The 19460-nt window shown below is 35.4% G+C and overlaps 1 protein-coding gene across 1 annotated transcript in view; it reads left to right on the top strand.

The window, feature by feature from the left end:
- Window positions 1-1122: 1122 nt before the first annotated feature.
- LOC131066786 (tobamovirus multiplication protein 1) overlaps window positions 1123-19460 on the top strand; it is a 35224-nt gene continuing 16886 nt past the window's right edge. Inside the window, exons 1-8 of the mRNA XM_058001637.2 lie at window positions 1123-1653; window positions 6899-6989; window positions 7092-7144; window positions 14552-14644; window positions 14753-14824; window positions 14976-15048; window positions 15223-15268; window positions 15494-15557. Of these exons, the coding sequence (XP_057857620.2) occupies window positions 1486-1653; window positions 6899-6989; window positions 7092-7144; window positions 14552-14644; window positions 14753-14824; window positions 14976-15048; window positions 15223-15268; window positions 15494-15557 (660 nt within the window). The 5' untranslated portion in view covers window positions 1123-1485. The remainder of the gene's footprint in view (window positions 1654-6898; window positions 6990-7091; window positions 7145-14551; window positions 14645-14752; window positions 14825-14975; window positions 15049-15222; window positions 15269-15493; window positions 15558-19460) is intronic.

Genomic DNA, 19460 nt, shown 5'->3' with positions numbered 1-19460 from the left:
AAAAAATATAAAAAATAAAGTCACCAAATCATTTTTTGAAATAATATGATTTTCTTTTACCTAATTTAAAATGTTATAGCTCCTCTACCCAAGTTCAAAACGTAACAATAGTTAAATCTCAATAAGAGATACAATATAAACATTTGATCTAATTAAAAGTGAGACAATTTGATAAATGACTAGTTGGAAGAATTTGATTAGCTCTATACTTCTAATAATCTTAGTAGGAAGAAAAAATTGGGCACAATCATCAAGTTAAATGGGAATGATAAACTAAATATTTATTCTTCTCTCAAATTAATTTATATGATCCATGAACATTAATTTTATTAGTTGAGAGGTGTTGTTGTGGATTGAGAGGGTATCTATTTTGAAATTTGGGTATTAGTATATACATTTCATATTTAAAATTTGTTAAACTATGATTTATGCTCTATTTGGAGCCTTCCATCTTGTTTTTGTCTTGGATGTACTTTGATTATTCATGGCCAAGGTCTCAAAAAAGAACATTAATTTCACATAACTTGCAATAAATGAATCACTTGTTTAGAATGATTAGTTGAGCTCATATATTGTTCATTAAAAACTAATTTTGATTTGTTTTAAGATTAGAAGTTGTATTCTAATGTCCTTTTATGTACAACATTGACAATAATATTTTATGTATTTAAAGAAAATAATGTAAATTTTGACTACTCTTTCTTATATATTTTAAAACATGATGATAAGTAGTTATCCATGATATGACAAATGTCTTCCAAATGACTACTCTTTCTTGTATATTTTAAATAGACGATGATAAGTAGTCATATGACTAAAACTCTCCTTGTCATATATATTTGTCCTAGGATTTAGTTTGTCTCTCTTATTAAGATTGGATCTCCCTCCTCATAAATAATTGATTTCTTAATAGATTTAATTTAATTTAATTTCTAATTAAAAAAGATATAAATATCTATCTATTTAGAAATAAACAAGATAAAACTTCCTCATTTTCTTAACCACTATTTCATATGCATCAAGATTGACTCGATATCTACAAAGTTGAATCCTCATTTGGACTGAGAAAATCACAAAATTTTTCCTGTTTAATTCTTAATTAGTTTAAACTGTCATGCACTTTTCAACTGAACAAGATGATTAACTGCCAGTACATAGAGAAACGCTTTGTTAAACAGATTGAAAATATTCGATAAGATATACTGCATTGATGGCAGTTTCAGTGCCGAGTCATCATGAGGGAGATGGAATGTATTGACACAAATGCAAGGCAATGTGGTTCTATTTGTACACGTGGCTATACCGACAAGGTCCCGCCTTCGCTTTATTTTATCACTGTGGGGTGTCATTACGGTTTATTAGGTGTCCATATCTGCCCATCAAAATCAAAAGGTTCGTTCGAGTGACTCTGAAACTTCTTCATATTACGCCGATTGGTATCTTCAAATCTTCTTCTTGGAGGTGTTCCTTTTTTTCCGCAGAATCATGGACAGTAAGGTGTTTTCTCGGCGGAGTTTTGTGGATGATGATGCCCTCCCAAGTTTGTTGGGCTCCTCAAGCTGGTGGGATGAAATCGATGAGTCCCAGGAATGGCAGGACATTATTTTCTATGCCCTCACTGCTGCCTATTCACTCGTTGCGCTCGTTGCCCTGGTAAGCTTTCAAAAGGTTTTGTATGCATAAATATTTTAATTAGTTTATTTAGTCACTGTATTTGTATATTTGTTTTTTGAATAGAGATTTGGGGAAATTTTGGACGCTCTTATGTGTATGTGTATGAAGCAATGTCTTTATATCGATCGTTTTGTGTCGTTTGATCCTGGTGGTGGAATCTGTAGTGGGTTGCGATGAATTAGGAAAATAGGGAGTGAGTGTGGTCGATATGTAGAGGATTTGTAAACTAGATGGGGTTGGTGTTTGGGACATGATTTTGCTTTGGAACTATTGGCGAAACTGTATTATCGAAAGAGTCCTAGATGGACTTCTTCACAAAATGTTGTGATGAGAGTGCATGTATGGCAATCGCCAGGCAACTTTGTCTCTGTTTCAGTATCCGTGTCTCACATTTCCTGGTAACTGCGCTCTTGACAATGTTGACTGGGAAGAATGTGGGTGTGCTTTCCTGGATAGAAGGCTAAGAGGCAGCTGTTGAGTTTGCAAATTAGGCATGCAATGGTTGATAGTTCCTTCGAAGAGGTAGAGAAAGGATATAAATATTTTCTTTTTTCAGAAATGTTCAAAACAGATCAGTAGGTCTCCAAAGGGGCTGGCAATTGCAATAGAAGAGTACTTGTGTGAGAAGACCCTAACATTTTACAAACTAAGTGAACTCTAAAACTATAAGCTTGCAAATACAATAAAATAACTTAATGTGGTTAAATCCCAAAGCAAACGATTCCAGTACAAACAAATTCCTCAATGAAGCATGACGCTGAATTAATAGTCGAGTTGGAGTTGTGGCTGAAATTTACTCTGTTACATGTTTCAAGCAAAAGTTGGATTAGATTAGTGTATAACATCACAATTTACCACCACAAAAGGGTGAATACAAATGTTGGTAATGTCTATGGTTGTTTGTTTTAGAAGAGAGTAGAGCAACTCCTTGATAATGTTATGCAGCACCAAAGGTTGCTACTTAACAGAGAAAACTAGTAATGTGCGTCCATTCTCAAGACCCGAGATGTCAGCAGGGAAAATTAGAAGGCCCTCATACCAAAAAGAAGAAGATCCACCAGATGAGAGTGAGAGTGAATCTCGGAGCACCTTCCTAGCAATGCACAAAGATGGCTGTAGTCTCATTGATCTGTTCTCATCTGTGTCTAGAGGGTGGCTATCTCTCCAACGTTTGAGATGGGTTAAAAGAAGGATGTGACTAACCTAATAGTCATAGGGATCTCATAAGATGTTCTGCACGAGAGTAATAAACTCTAGAAAAGGACCAAGTCCCTCTGATCAGGATAGTGAAACAATGTGGACTTGCAACCTGTTGGTATATACATTGACATGTCTTTCGAATCTTGCAGTAAACTTGATATTTGAAAATAAAATTCTTCCCACTGTCAATCTAATGGAGAGAACCAAGACAACAAATGCTATCATCCCATGAAATATGGTTGTTTTGTTTTAATGCGTAAGTTGTAGGAGTACACTTAACACCCTAACGAGGCCCTTAGGTGATGCGGCTATTGATGTTGGAGGTACTCAAGTTAATTACGATGTTTTCTGCCTTCGTTGTTGAGAATATCTCCAGGTGACTTGAATGTACTGTCAGTATATATCCTTTTCAACAACTTTATTAACCAACTCCTTTGGAGGGTGAAGATGAGGGTGGGCAATCAAGGAGCATCTAAATGGAGGAAGTTGATAAATAAAAATTTCAATAGTCTGTGGATACAGAAATTAAGATGGAAAATATTCTTGACACAAGGATTGATTATCGAAGTCAGTTTGAACTTTGAACTATTCATTGGTTAACAAACTCAGCTTGAACATTGCAATCGAGGACTGTTCGTTTACAACAGTTCATTTGTTGAACCATGATAGTCAAATACCTGTCAATATGTGCCCACTCAACAAGTCCCAATTTTTGTTAACAATTTTGACCCATAAACAACTGTAGGTTTAATAAGTTAATAATTTTATTGAAGGTGGATGTCTTCACACTGATTTCCTTGAATTGTACTTGAAAACATTGGCACTTCAAGATAGACAGAGAAAAGAAAAGAAAGAATGAAATTGTGGTGATGTCAACAAATGAGCAAAGTAGGCCAACGGGACTTGAAGGTATTACCGATAGAGAAATACTAGGGTAAGAGAACCCAAGGCTATCAAAGCAATTAAACATAAAAGTACAAAGCACACAAGAATTTCTTGCATAGATGTGATTGTGAGGTATGCTTAAGTCTAAACACTAGGCTAGTAATTTGGATGTCATGCAAGTATAAGTTCTGATTACCTTAGGTTTTCCTTAAAGAGAATTGAAACTTGGGATGAGAGTCCCCAGAAGTATTAAACAGCATGATCTTAGTTTCACTAAGATGAACCACAACCTGCAGAAGCTTGCAAAAGTAAGCCAGGTCATCAAGTTGTCTATGTAAGTTGTCAGGGAGTGAGAGAGCAGAACAACATCGAATATGAAAAGTAGAGTAATGATTTGCATGTGTATAAATTAATAATATACAATTCACATAACATGAGTGCTACTAAAGGAAGTTTTCGATCCAATCAAAGTAATTGCCAACTGTCTAATAAAGATTTGTGATGCAACAATTGAAAAATATGAAAAGTAAGTAGCGATTGGCATGTGAAATAAATTAATAATATACAATTTTCATAACCTGAGTATTCTACTAAAGGAAGTGCTCGAGCCAATCAAAGTAATTGCCAACTGTCTAATAAAGACTTGTGATGCAACAATGGAAGAATCTGAAATATTAGAATTATTCTTTTCTAGGGAAGCAAATGCTTTTGGACAAAGTCAAAGGCCTTCCTAAGGTCTACAGAACAATAGAAGAATTTAAAAGACAGTTAATGAGCCTCCTGAATATTAGATTGGTAAGTAAGGATGTGCTCAGTAGTCTAGAAGTCTCTTAAAGCTTGCATGTCTGCTTGTTTTGATATTACCATGTGCTTGGTACCAAAAAGGTGTGATGTCTAAAACAATGGCATATGGATTGGCAAGTGTGTTGCAATATGGTTGTTTAGGCTCTAACTAACCTTTCAACTTATGCATGGGGTGGATGATATGAGCTGATTAAGTTGGGGAAAATCCCAAGCAAACAACCTCATTAAGAACCTTTCCAAAAGAAAGGCAAGTTTATCAACACTATATTTGTCTTGAAGCCTCTCACAATCTGCTGTTCCTAGTACATAACTTGGAAATAACTCTCCCAATGTTACACAGAGAGTATAGGAGAGGAAACTTGGATGACAGGCTGATCTCAAGCAGTGTAAGGAGATTGGCATAGGAAATCCAAGTCCGGGGTCAATGCCTGACCTAGTAGTTTTTCGCTGTAGGATGGTACACCAAAAAGTTTTAGGAGAATGAAGGAAAGCTACCAGGATCTTATGTTTCCTAGATGCAAGAAGCTTGCATTTCTTACATCGACAAGACATATCCTTTGCTGTATAGATTTGCATTCCTCTTCATGCCAATGGTTCATGTGGCAAGAGTGCTGGGGGTGATGCAATCTTTATGATGGGGAGAGCCTAATATAGGAGTGATAGGGTTAGAAATCAGTACCAATGCAATTGGTAGTAGAATTCATTATTATTAGATTGAAAGAAAATATATGTGCTTATGTGGCTGGATGTAAAAAGAATTTCAACGTACCAAAAATTCCATACTGCATTATTCCTTTAGAGATCAGGGGAGCCCAATTGATAACAATGGGGTCTGTGGATAGTAGAAGTCAAAACTCAGTTTTCAGAAATTGCATCAACAGTAATGGAACTTTGGTGATTAGTTTTTATATAAAATGATAATAAATATTGTACATGAACTTTGTTTAGTTCGGCAATTGGAAGTGGTAAAGGTGGGGGGAGTCAAAATGAATGTGTATTCTAGAAAGAAGCTATATTCTCATATCCAAATCTCATATAGGGACACTTTTTTTGTTTCTTTTTTAGCTCAACATACTTAATTTGCTGCTTGTTTATATCACTTAATTTTTTTTATGTTAAAACTTAAAACTCTTTATTTGTCACTAAGTTTAATGCCAATGCTCAACTGTGGGCTGGTTTTGTGGCTTTTGTATCCATAATGCTGTAATTGGTGAATGTAGTAGCACATTTACTTTGGTTATATGAAATCATTTAATGGTTTACTATGGTGATTAATGTATGTATGTGACTCTTACGGTAGAGAAGAAGTTAAAAAATTTCCTAGAGATTAGCCTTGCCAAGATTTTTTCATGTTTGAGTTATATATTTAGAAAGAGGCCCAATGTTAAATCATTGTGGACATCAATATTTGTGGGTTTAGTGGTATGCAGAAGCTGGAGTTTGTTAGTGAAATAGATTTGCTTTTCCATATTGTACAAACCACCTGAAAAGGAAATTTTGGAATTCCGAATCTTATGAAAGAAACAATTTTTGACAATTTGCTTGTTCTTTCAAGCTTATCTAACCAATAAAGATGAGGGATCTAGAACTGTTAGTATTTTCAAACTTTTGATGTTTGCAACCAAAATATTTTCTACCAACATTGGTTGTACAAGTATGAAATGCTTCATGTTTATTGAAGCCAGTTGTTTCATAGTCATAAGTTTTTTAGTTGGTTGTGTTCATTTTATTTTTTATTTAGTATTGGAAAAGTACGTATACATTTGGTTTCATGACATATGATTAGTGAAATCTCTTGCGAGTTCTATTGTGCTTCTTACCTAATGATTTTAGGTGATTATTCACCCATATTTTTTGTAGTAGAGCTTTCTTTTTTTGGGAAACGTAAAGGGATAGTCTATGGAAGGCATCCTCTAATATTTGGATAGCAGATAAAATTTATGAAGGTATTTTTTCATGTATCAGATGTGGTTGTGAAGGTTTGTTTGATATTATCTATTATGAATATTAACGGAATTATGGTAAATTGTAGACACATGAAATGCGGGTACTAAATAATAAGTTGGAGTGACACTTTGTAAGGTTTTGTTTATTATAATTAGCCGTAGTGTTATGCCTAGGTTGTGGTACAATGGATGCATTATATTTGCTTGAGGATTAGCAATTATACATCACAGAGCTTAGTGAAATTACAAAACTAGTTTGCCATACATAATCAAACATGCTATTAAAATGTAGTATAGTGAGTTATCCTTGAGTTTAATGGGTTTATATAAATGGAGCAGGGAGTGTTCATTATCATTTACTGAATTTCATTTGTTTGTCTGAATTGCAGGTGCAATTGGTACGCATTCAATTGCGTGTGCCAGAGTATGGGTGGACAACACAAAAGATATTTCATCTAATGAACTTTATTGTGAATGGAGGTAAGGAGGAACATTTGCATTTCTAGCTGTAGTTCCATTTTTTTTTTGCATTACACATGAATGAAATCTAGTTACTTATTTATGTTGTTTATTATATGCTAGTGCGTGCAATTCTCTTTGGATTTCATAGAGATATATTTCTTTTCAAGCCAAAGGTATGCATTAACCTTTCTATTTTACAGTTGAACTTATTTAACATTTTGGCACAATATGGCATGGTTTTTTAATGCTTGTATGCATTGTTCTAGAATAATTGTGCTGGCTGTTTACCTGTGCACATCCATGTTGTTCAGGTTGTCATGCAACAAATCCAAATTATGTGACCATAAAGTGCTTTCATGTATAACTAGAATGAGATATTCTTATCAATTGACATCAAACATTGGATTCTCCAAAGGTCATAAATAAGATTATATTAGATTTGCCAGAAAATTTAGAATGTTCAGTGATCTTCCAAAAAACCATTTCTTTGCTGTTCTCCTCAAGAGAATCATCTTTTTCTTTAGAAACATAAATTTTGTCAGGATAAGTTTGATGGGGAACAGGCCTTCAAGATCAGAAGATCAATAATTTTTTATTCTTGAAGACAATATATAATTTGTTTGAAAGCATTTCAAATATGAGCATTTGAACAACATTCTTTTCTATTAAGAAGTATCAAGCTAGATCACATGCCTTAGAGAATCTTCTATGAGAATGTTATTGCTATAATTTTCACTAGTCTTATGGATTCTACTGTTATAATTTCTAATTTTTACAAGTAATCAGGTTGGTTTAGTGCATATTTATTGCAGTATGGGGTTTTGAGGAGTCGATCTTCCTCATTTCGAGTCTATATGTTTGTTCTCTCTTAAATCATGCATATTTTAAAAAGTTTGAATGGGAAATTTGTTTGACATTTTTTCAAGAAGACCCATGTTTTTCCAAAAAAAATTGTTTTCATGCATGGAGAGTGGTAACCAATGTTTGATGTTTGAACCCTATAATAGCACTGAAATTTGGTGTTCTTTCATTTCTCAAAAGTTTCATATTTGAGTTTAGAGTTACAAAAAATTAGAATTATATTTTCTATCACATGTTGAAATGCATATAGTTTTCTATGATAACTTCTTAAGGGTGGGTTAGAAATGACTGTATGTGTTCAATCTACATAAATGCAGATGAAGTTGAACAAGAAATATATGACCTTATATAAGTCTTTCAGAAAGGAAAATAAAATTAAGAAATATTGAAATAAAAGAATTGTCTCAATGAATGGACAAATAAGCTAATTGAAGAAACTAAATAGAGAACCTGCAGCAAATTCTAAGACTTACATGGTAAGTCCGTGCAATGGGGAAGGTGTATGATGCCTGGGAAGACATACCTATAGCAATAAAAGCTGTAACTAATTCTAGGTCCCATCATGGGCGGTGAATTCACACAATGAGGGAAGAGATAATTTGCCCGTAGAAGATGCAACTATATCAACAAAAAAGTATTTTCAAAATTGTTGAAGAAATCCTTATTTCATTGTTAAAATAAACAGACTTTAAGAAAAAGATAGGAAATACCACCATAAAACTTTGCGACCATAGGTGTAACCATCAAGGGAACCATTCATGATATAAGGAAGTGAAGGGTTATGAAAGCCAACCTATTTATGATATGCACATCTTTAGGATATGTGTTTCGTTGTATTTGTTCTGGATATGGTCAGCATACAGATTAAATTCATATCTGTATCTGGATATGGCTGCTGTATGTTTGGGAGATGTTTTACATATGGATGGAATGAAATCTGACCCAATCTAGTTAAAAAAGAAGAATGATGAGATGAAAAAAACACCTCTTTCTCTCACATGTGCAAAGAACTGATCTTTGAGCTCATATTTCAAGGATCTTGGCTTTGTGTTGCTGGGCGTTTTGGAGTTAGTTGGAAGAATTTGGGTTGTTCTATGATGCAACTGTGCTCCTGGAGTGATGAAACATTCACTTTGTGTTTATTATTTATCCATCATTACTAATGGTAATAATAGTAAGTCCCTGCAAAGTAACGATTGGACTATACCCATTAAAGTCTATTAGTAAGCTGGCTATGGTCAAATTGGTTGAAGCCAATAATTAGTGGACAAGAGTCGACAGTGAATTTCAAACAGCAGCTTTGGAGAATTACCTAGCTAGATTTGGTGATGGCCATAGTCTAGTCTATGCCTAAGGGTTTGGTAGGAATATTTATTCATCAATTCCCCTATGCATGATTGAGTAGATGCTTCTAATGCTAAGTTTTATGCTTCCTAAATTTTTAGACTTTCATGTCTCATGGTAGACAGGAATAATAGCCTGCAATATGCCATGGCATTCTCACACTATATTTTACTCTGCTATGCCTATTAAGCCATTGTAACATTCATATCATCCTCCAGTCCAATTTTTTTGTTTTCTTACCTTTTTTATAATGATGCTATAGCATCTATCCTTATTTTCAGGTTCTCTCATTTGCTGGTTTAATATCTTTGTGTGACTCATATACTGTATACACCTATGGTGAAGCATCTGACACTAATTTTTCTTTTCCTATATTCTTAAGGCAATTTCGGCTTATCTATAAAATGTCATTGCTCATTTATACTACCGATTTTCCAGCTATCTGTTTTGTTGGAAAATACTATGATGGTTTATGGTCGAATAAACTCCACTTTTTAATTTTTAAGACAATGTTTTCGTGCTCTAATTTCATAAACACCCGCTGACAGCTCTTGGTAAACAACAGGGCATCTCTTTGCAGTCCTGTTTACTTTTGTTCACATCAACAACTATTCTTGACATTTTCTATCAGTAAAGGACTAGTTTGGCCTGTAAAGGGAGCATCTGTCATTCTGTATATTTATAACATCATTTTTCCTTCAAAGTGTAGAAATCCTTTTTAGTACATGTGCTTTTCCCACCACAAGGTGTTCAAGCATGAGTCCATCTATCTTTCTTAGTATTAATGGGTAACATTATTTTGCAGTTTCTTGGCTTGTGAATTTTTAATGCTGGATAGAAATTATTTATTATGGGGAGAGTGTGATTCAGAGTAGCTCTTATAACTTTGCAGCCAATTAAGGTTAATGCTGCATCTAGGTGTTGGGGATTAGGCTTTGTTGGTTGTATGCACTCTCCTAGTCTTTCCTTTCAATGTCACTAGTAGTAGCAACTGTTACAACTTTTTTCCCTTGTTTAACCGAAGCATGGTCCCTTGAGGGCTAATTTGCTTGAGATTTGATTTACTTTGTTGCATAATATATACTAGCTGTTGCTTTGGAACTATTCTGAGGCAATGGTCCTGTGTTTTGCTCTCATGAGCTTTTATAAATGTCATGCAGAAGTATAATTTTATTCTCGAAAACTCTTCCAATTGCTATGTTCAAGGCAATGGTTTAGCCAATTTAATAACAATTAATCTAGTTAGAAACATTAAAAGGACTTTAAAGAAAATCAACATGATTGGCATTTGAAGTTGACTAATGCTTTGTGAGCTGATAGAATTGCTACCAAATGGTCCACAGGATTCTGCCTTGGAAACCTAGTTTATTGGACGAAAGCATTACTACCATCCACTGCAGGTTATTGACCTTTGATTAGGAATTGCTCAGTTCAAAGATGATATCAGGTGAGTTTAGATGCTCTTTTGTGATTGGAGCTGAAATATGGAAAGATTTCAGTGGGAGGCTACTACTGGGCTACCCTGTACAATGATACGCATGCTCTGGTGATAATGCGAACCTTGTCAAGGTATTACTGGCAGTTTAATCTTCAGAGAACTTTGGTGCTACACGTTTAAGAGAAAACTTGTAGAGGAAGTTGCTAAATCTCAGCTCTTATCATTTTGTTCAATCTTACTAAAAGGAAAGGACAGAGCTAGAAATGTATGCTGTTTGCATTCAGATAGCTCTGCCTTAGGCTCTTCTTGTTGCTTTAAAACAACTTGGTTTTCATTTTCTTGTTTGCAAAGCCTGTCTTGTTTGGTTCTAAGCTTAAACCTAATTTGTAGAGTACTTTTTTTTTGGGATTAATATTTTGGGGATCTATTATGGGGTCCCACCCCTTAATGCTACTAGGAGATAAAAACAACAAAGCAGAGGAAAAGCTTGTGTTAACTATCCACATGGATGAAATAGGCAAAATCTAAAGCATAACATTAAATTGGTAAACATAGAACAAACAAGAACAGTGAACACATAACCAGATTTAGCAACTCAAAAAGGTGCAGCAGGAGGAAACACGGTGAAACCCCAAGTACACCAAAACAAAGTGAAGCCACTTTAGAGAGGTCACCAATTCACTGGATTTCGGATAACTTTTTAGCAATCAACACCAGAGCTGCCTGGGGCAGATTTCCATTTGTCAAGAGCCTTGTCGTAAACACCATTACTGGACTCTGCAACCATTGTAACCTTCATCAGTGCCAGGATTGTTGATTCCTCCAAATCATCCCATTGTACGCTTAAGCAATTTCCGACCAACGCACAGAGTGAAGCAAGAAGGCATATTCCAGATGAGGGATTGTGTGACCAATGACCACCTCCAATGCACCTTCGTTGTGAGATATAGACCAAGTTCTTAATCACTAGTCGCAAGTCGTGGCAAAAGTCCATTAAGTTGCCCATATCTCAGTTCAGGTTGAGAATTTTTTCAAACATTGCCTTAATCACTTAGCCATTCAATATTCCCTGGGGCTGCTCCTTTCCCTACAACTCTAAACCTGGAATCTCCATTGTTTCTTCATTTGTCGGAACTAGAAGCTCCTCTAGGCTAAGTCTCACCTCTTCATTATGTACCACACTCCTAGTTTTTCTTAAAGTCCACTAAATATATGCTCTGGAGTGTAGCATACTATTATAAATTTATAAGCAATTTCATCCTGACCCACTATAGAATTCCCCACCTGCAGCAGTGATGCATTGGGACAGTGGAAAATCTGCTTCATTCTGTTGTCAAAAACTCCTCCCTTGCAGAGAGGATCATGAGATGAGTCGACATGTCTCCCTGCCATGAAAAATACCCATGCCAACAGCCACACAAATTGAAACAACACTGCACCATGCAGTCAAAACCAACCAATGGGTAACAGCATCTTAAACTTTACAATGTAGCATTCTTAAAAGATCATGATGACAACAGATGCTACTGTTAAGCCTGGACTAAACACGTGTAAAGCCATTGCATCAATCTCAGTCCGTCTCCCATCATAAATGAAGCATAAGAAGAAATAAGTGTAAGCCTAAGGGAGACAAAGATAGCAACCTCAAGTCATGGAGGGGGATCCTCTTCTAGGAGTTTAGCTAGCTTTGCCCATCAGCCATGTCATAGCTTTCCTGAGAAGAAGCATCAGAAAGCTCTATCCCTTGATTAGCCAGAAGAACAACACCTTCATTTTGCTCTCTACAGCAGTGGTAAAATTCTATAAGATGAAATTTCCTCACCCAAATTAGGATTTCGTTCAGAATGGACTAAAGTTTTCAGTTCAGGCAATATTCTTTTCAAGGCAATCATAGTAATCTAGAATCTCGTTTCACTACAACATTAAGGTAACTTTTGGGTATAAGAACATTAAACCAGCTAGGACCACCCTCCACTCGGTTTCTTTATTGTATTTGATACCAAGATTGCAAGACCACTCTATCACAAAAGAACCCAAGGCATTTTTAGACACATAAAAGCTCCTGTTCGACCAGGGTTAACATGGGAAGCACTATTAAATTAAGCTTACCCTCCACATTAGGGCTTTCCATTTGTCTGGGTTTCTAATATCTTGGGGACTACTAACCTATCAACAGAGATTTTTAAAGTACATTATTGTAAAGACAGGATGTATTGTGAGTTGTTTTCATTGAGCAACAGCAAGTTTATTATTTGGCCATTGATTTTTTTATCATTATTAGGCCAAAAGGATGATTACTCTTTGTCTCATTGGGTCATCTGTAGCTTGTGGGAATAGTCTTCTTCATGATCCTCTTAAATGGGAAATCCATAAACACATATTCTCATTGTAAATTACTTGAACTGTGTTTGCATACTAATAATTATATGCAATTTTCAGCTGAGTGGGCTCCATTTCTGGGACTCTCAAGCTTCACTTTTGAAGAGGGATCTTATAGCAAGCAGCATTCAAAATTTCCAAATCTGTTTAGAGAAGCTTTTGAGACCAGATATTTGATTTTATGAAATGACTCATTTCATCTCTTGGGACATAGCCAATCAACTTACAAAATATTATAGATTTACAAACTTAGTAGATACAAAATAAACAGAACAATCATTGCCACATGAAATAATTGAATAAATTGAGTTTTGTCAGAAGGTGAAAAAGTTGACTGGGTACTAATTAGACATTATATAATAATGCATCTTTTTCAAGAACGTCGACTCTTTACAGAGATCTGGAGTCTTCTAAGTGAGGAGGTTGAAATCTGATTTTGCCTTGACAAAGGGCTATAAATGTGGGATTAGCAAAGAAAATTTCTTAGACTTTATCTGCCAGAGTTTAAGTTCTAGCTTTCTGCAGTTACAATTTAATTGCAGGTTCAACTAGTTTGTGGGTTCTTCTTTGATAGCCATGACCAAATAGGGCAATAAATGTGGAATTAGCAAAGAAAGCATTTCTTAGACTTTATCTGCCAGAGTTTAAGTTCTAATTTTCTGCAGTTACAATTTAATTGCAGGTTCAACTAGTTTGTGGGTTCTTCTTTGATAGCCATGACCAAATCAATGTTTTGATTAGATCTGCAATACAAATGTCAGTGTAGATACTGTTGGGCTTGTACCAAATGTGATGGCCCATAATCATGGAAAAGAGATATGTCAAATTCTTCAATAATCTCTTCTGAAGGATCTGACATTTTTTTCTAGAACTTCAGGAGAGGATTCTCTTGATCTGCCATACAAATATCATTATAAATACTGTTGGGCTTGTAGCAAATGCGATGGCCCATAACTATGGAGAAGTGACACGCCAATTTCTTCAATAATTTTTTCTCAATGATCTGACATTTCTTTCTAGAAATTCAGGAGAGGATGCAAGAGAATCCTTTCCCAAAGTAAAGACCTCAGACTTTTTTGAGCTTTATCAATATTTCCCAAAGTTGATAATACTCACTTTCTTGGAACATTAGGTTTTCTGATTCCTTTTTGATTGGAATATTCCATAGGCCTTGGAAGTTACCATCATATTTTAGTTCTGGACCATCTAAGTTGAAATTAAATTATCCAAAAACTACATAATTTGGAATGAAATTGATAAATGATCATGTAGAATGAGGAAGTTTTAGTGGCCACTAAATACTTGTAGCGCTCCTTGAAAGTTATCTTATATTTGGTGCTCTTCACATGGAGAGAATTAACTCCTCTGGTAATATGAAGACCAGGTCTCAAAATCTATGTAAACTTTAAAATCTCATTGGTATAACAGCTGCATCTTGATGATTTTCTTGTGGAATGTCTTTAGTATTACATTCTTAATGCTACTTTATTGTTCTTGTTTACAGTCATTTCTTTCTATCATGCTTTCATGAACCTTGTTTGCTTCTGAATGGCTGTAGGTTTTAACAGAAGTGCTGTTAGATATTCCAAGTCTTTTGTTCTTTTCTACATACACATTACTTGTTTTGTTCTGGGCAGAGATATATTATCAGGTATGTAATCAAAATATATGTTTTTTTTAGTACTTATCTTTGTTTAGATTCCCGGTGAAACTTAAAGTACTGAATGCATTGGCACTGTAATGGGATGTTCTGTTACAGGCAAGAAGCTTTTCTACAGATATGCTCCGGCCTGCCTATGCAATAGTCAATGGTATTGTCTATTTTATACAGGTATGCACTTAATTTTGATTTTCCTATTTTGAGAGGTGCTCTTACATTGTGTTACTGAAATTTGATAAATATAATGGCTGTGAAGAAAATTGTTTATCAGAATGGTCATTTCCTGGCTGTGACATTTGATGCATCTTCTTTTTGATATTAGGTTTGCATTTGGATATACATAGGGATAGACGATAACAGCATTTCTGAGGCAATTGGAAAACTGTTCTTTGCAGGTTAAATATTTTTACTTCATTTGAAATCTTTAGCATTCTATTACATTGTAAGCATGTAATGATTATTCATGGTACATGCTATAGTACATCCTGTCTATTATTGTTGGAATCACTACAGAGAATCTTATAGTGTAGAGGGGGTTTCGCTAACTTAGATTCACATGATGCCTGCAGCTGTGTCATTGTTTGCTGCAATTGGTTTCTTAATTTATGGAGGAAGGTAATGCAATATAGCAGCAGCATCTGCCTCTATAGTATTTCAATTTTCCTATCTTGAAATTGTGGGTAGAATAACATGATCTAGCATTGCTGTATGGTAATGCAATATAGCAGCATCTGTCTCTGTAGTATTTCAAATTTCCTATTTTAACATTGTGGGTAGAATAACATGATTTAGCATTGCTGTATTTCCTTTGCATTTTAAGCATTAATGCTATTGTTGCAGGCTCTTTTTTATGCTAAGGCGTTTTCCACTTGAATCAAGAGGACGTAGAAAGAAGCTGCATGAGGTTTGCAATTGCTTTTTTAATTGACTTCGTGATATTTGAGATATTGCACAGGATATTTCTATGTTTTAATAGAAACAACAAAATGAAACAGAATATGCTGTTTGAGTTGGCTAGTGCCATGTGTCTCAAGTCTTCATGGGCATTACTTTCTTTTTCAGAATATATGCACAAGTCTGCAACCAATTGCAGATTTCAGTGTGAAGTGATTTATTTCTTGATTGTGTTATATGCATTCCCTTGATTGTTCTTGTTTATGTATTTCATTATTGGTCAAATGCCACAGAGACTTCAGTCATCTGATTTTTTTACTATGAGAAAAATCAGCATATTTCAGTTTTGGCATATAATGTCAGTATTGCCATTCCTGTCAGAAAAAATGCTTGCCTTGTCATTCTGCTTGACCTTTTTAATCTCAAGATGAATGTGAATGTCATACTGAATTAAATTCTGTCAATTTCTGTGTGACCATGCTCATGGGCTCGCTATATTGAGGAATATTTCTAAAGTTGGCTTTTACTACTCTTGTAAAATGTTGCTTTGACCACTAGGCAGACAAAGCATTACTTTTTTTCTGTTTAGCTCTGCAGGTCCATCGGTCTTGGGTGTTTGGAAAGGTTCTAGTGGGAGTACATTCTATTTCTCCTAAGATTGTGCAGGTTGACCCTCTTAACCATGGGCATCTTGCCTGAGAACATTATTAGGTCCTTCACTGGCCTCTTGTTGTAGTGGTTGACGATGCTTGAACTGCCTGTGGTCTTTAGCTTTCTTACAGATGTGTGATGGTGCTGGTTCTCAGTCTTGACGTCCTACTTTAGCATTGGTCTTCTTCATCTCTGTACTTAGTTGATGATCCCTTACGTGGTTCTTAATGCTTGTGGTTGGAACAATTATTTTGGGGTTTTACGCATTTGCCTGTCTACAGATAGGGTGTTTAGTTACTTCTCTGGACCTAGGGTTCTTTGCACGTAAGCATTTTTCTATATAAACTGCATGCACTTTTGAGTTCCTTAAATCTATCTTGGTACTTTGTGGACATCACGTGTGCTTTTAACAAACACATATCTGACAATTAATCGATTTCAAAGAACATGGTTTAGTTTCAATCAACTACACAGTTATGCATTTACAATTTATTTAGGACACAAAACTGAACTTCAGTGCCAACTATCTCAAACTAAGTTGCCCGTTTCTGTATGAGATCAGGCACGGGTATGCTAGTATGGTAAATTGTTTTTCTTGGGTATGGTACCTTTGGGTATATATATATACAAAAAAAATTTCAAAAAATTCAAAAATTATACAAATTGTAAATACATCTGATAGTATGATACTTAATCATTGATCAACGGTAGTGATAAAGATAAATGCCATTTGATACTTCAAAATCTCAATATTATGTCATATATCATATATGTCTAGGGTCACGATTCAAATGAAAATCATTGCAATTGTAAAATTGAAATAAATACAATAATTTTTTTTTATGATTATCTTCAATCATAGTTGAAAAAGTCGGACTTGCCACGGACTCGGCAAACCAAAAACTTGGACTCGGACTCGTGAAAGACTCGGCAAAAAAAAAACCGTAGTTTTACAAAAAAACATAAAGAAATTAATGCATTTAGAGAACATAAGAGCCATAATTGAAACATTACACATGTCACATACTCATAGTTTCAAACTTTCAACTCTAAAATGTATAATACCAAGATTTCTTCAATGCTAATTATGCTTTTATATGGAGCCTAATCAGACTCAGAGGTTAAATTTTCCCTACTTCCATCGGCGCAATTTCCCCCTATATTTTTCGACGGGGGTTTGGGGGCAGCGCCCCCAAGTTGGGGTCAAGGGGCAGTGCCCCGCGAGGCCAAAAATACTTTTATTATTTTATAAAGGTGTCGGGTGTTATTTTTCTTTAATTTTTCACTCCCTCAGTTACGCCAAATGAAGGCAAATTTTTTTTTAAAAAACTCAATTTTAAAGCTTGCATGACTTTTTTTTTTGGGTCGTGCGAGTCCATTTGAAAGACTCGTGAGTCCATGCAAAGGACTCGCGCAAGTCCTTGCAAAAGACTCGCGAGTCTTTCAGATGGACTCGTGGCTCCCATGGACTCGCGAGTCTGTGGCGAGTCCACGAGTTTTAAAACTATGTCTTCAATCTTCATCAATCATCAAAATGATCTAGATCAAAGTCATCGTCTGGTTCAAGTTCAACATCATTTGAACCACAAGTAAATGCATTGCCACTCCCATGAAAGATCCCTGATGGATCCCCTTGCTGATCTGTTGTAATTTTTAAAATAATAAACTATATTTTCCCGTGATTTTGCTGATGGTCTTACAGAATAGAGAGAAGTTGCAGAATGTTTGGTTTCTTTTTGTATTCTTTTTGAATATATAAGCAAGTAATGAATAAAGAACAACAAATCAGGAAGGAAGCTGAAACAAGTAAGAACATTCAATTAAATCATAATTGATACAAATCGTACCAGGCAGATTTCTGATTTATAATATCTAGATTATTCTCTATGCACTGGGGATGTGCTTACATCCAATAATGGCGCCAACTGAAGGGTAGATGATGAACACAAACTAAGAACACCAGCTATGGCTGAATGAAAGTCTTCACCACTTCTAGCGTAAAGTGTACCTGCTGTAATGGTGGCATCAAGCTGAAACAATCACGCCCCAGCTGGGAAATTCAACCACCTTGTTGAAACCCTCATCAAGCAATCTGAATCTCCACAAGGAATAGCGCATACACTCTAACCAATAATGCCAATGCCAAAAGAATCCACTGCCAATCAATAGCTGAGGGCTACGTCCTAGCCAGTACCAATCATGGGGTTTGCGTCCCAGATTGAAGAATTGCTCTACCAGAGCAATATCGCACCAAACAAGTTTTCAATATGTAAAAGATAATGAGAAATTAGGTTTCTTTCTCCTTATATCTCTTTCCTTCCAAATCGAACCCTAAAGATATATGAAAAGTGTGCTTTAATATAAAGTCATATTTCCCAATATTGGGCGCCCAAGTATAGAAAAAACACCACTTTTTCAATATAAAATAACTCCAAGCACCAAAAGGACCCTGGCAAGTGAAAATCATTTAGAAAAGTTCAAGACCTTTCCAATGAGCTATAACACATGGGCATTCGAATCTAGATGAAGCCAAAAACCCCTTATTACTCCGAAATGGCTATAGACATAGCCTTATTTAAAATATTAAAACGCTAACGTAGGAAATATTTAAATATATTAAAAATATAACCCAAATAGCTACAGAAAGCTCGAAACACACCAAAAGCCAGAAACTGAACCTGTCACCTGTCTGTGACTAATGTCGGAAATCATGGATCAACTGGCAGTCTCATCCCTAAAATCTAGGGATGCTCCTAGAAACTAGGAAACACACCCAAATCTCCTGAAACTGAAACCAAGGAATGGTCTCATGGAACCCCAACCCTGGATGCTGTCATAACCTCCTAAAAGTAGGAACAACCTCCTAAAATGTAGGAACTGCCTCCTAAAATCAAGGAACTGCTCCAAACTGGTCTACTACTGCCAGAAACACCAAATCCAAACACTGAATATCCTGACTGAGTCTCTATCCACCATTGCCAGCCTACAAGACTCCATAATAGGCTAACTCACGTCTCTGCTAGACAGAGCTAAAGAGGGGACATGATTGTAATTTTAAACCCTAGGTATGTTAATTAGATTTATATAATTGATTATGCCCTAGGTTGTAATGAGATTTGCAGTATTTTAGTAAACCAACATAGATTAATTATGCCCTAGATTGTAATCAGATTTGCAGTATTTTAGTAAACCAACATAGATTAATTATGCCCTAGATTGTAATCAGATTTGCAGTACAAACAAGCATACCCTGGGAAAACCT

Source organism: Cryptomeria japonica, chromosome 2 (assembly GCF_030272615.1).
Source record: "Cryptomeria japonica chromosome 2, Sugi_1.0, whole genome shotgun sequence".
In the NCBI taxonomy this organism is placed as follows: domain Eukaryota; kingdom Viridiplantae; phylum Streptophyta; class Pinopsida; order Cupressales; family Cupressaceae; genus Cryptomeria; species Cryptomeria japonica.
Note: the sequence above shows the minus strand (reverse complement) of the source record. Positions and strands in the feature narration are given on the sequence as shown.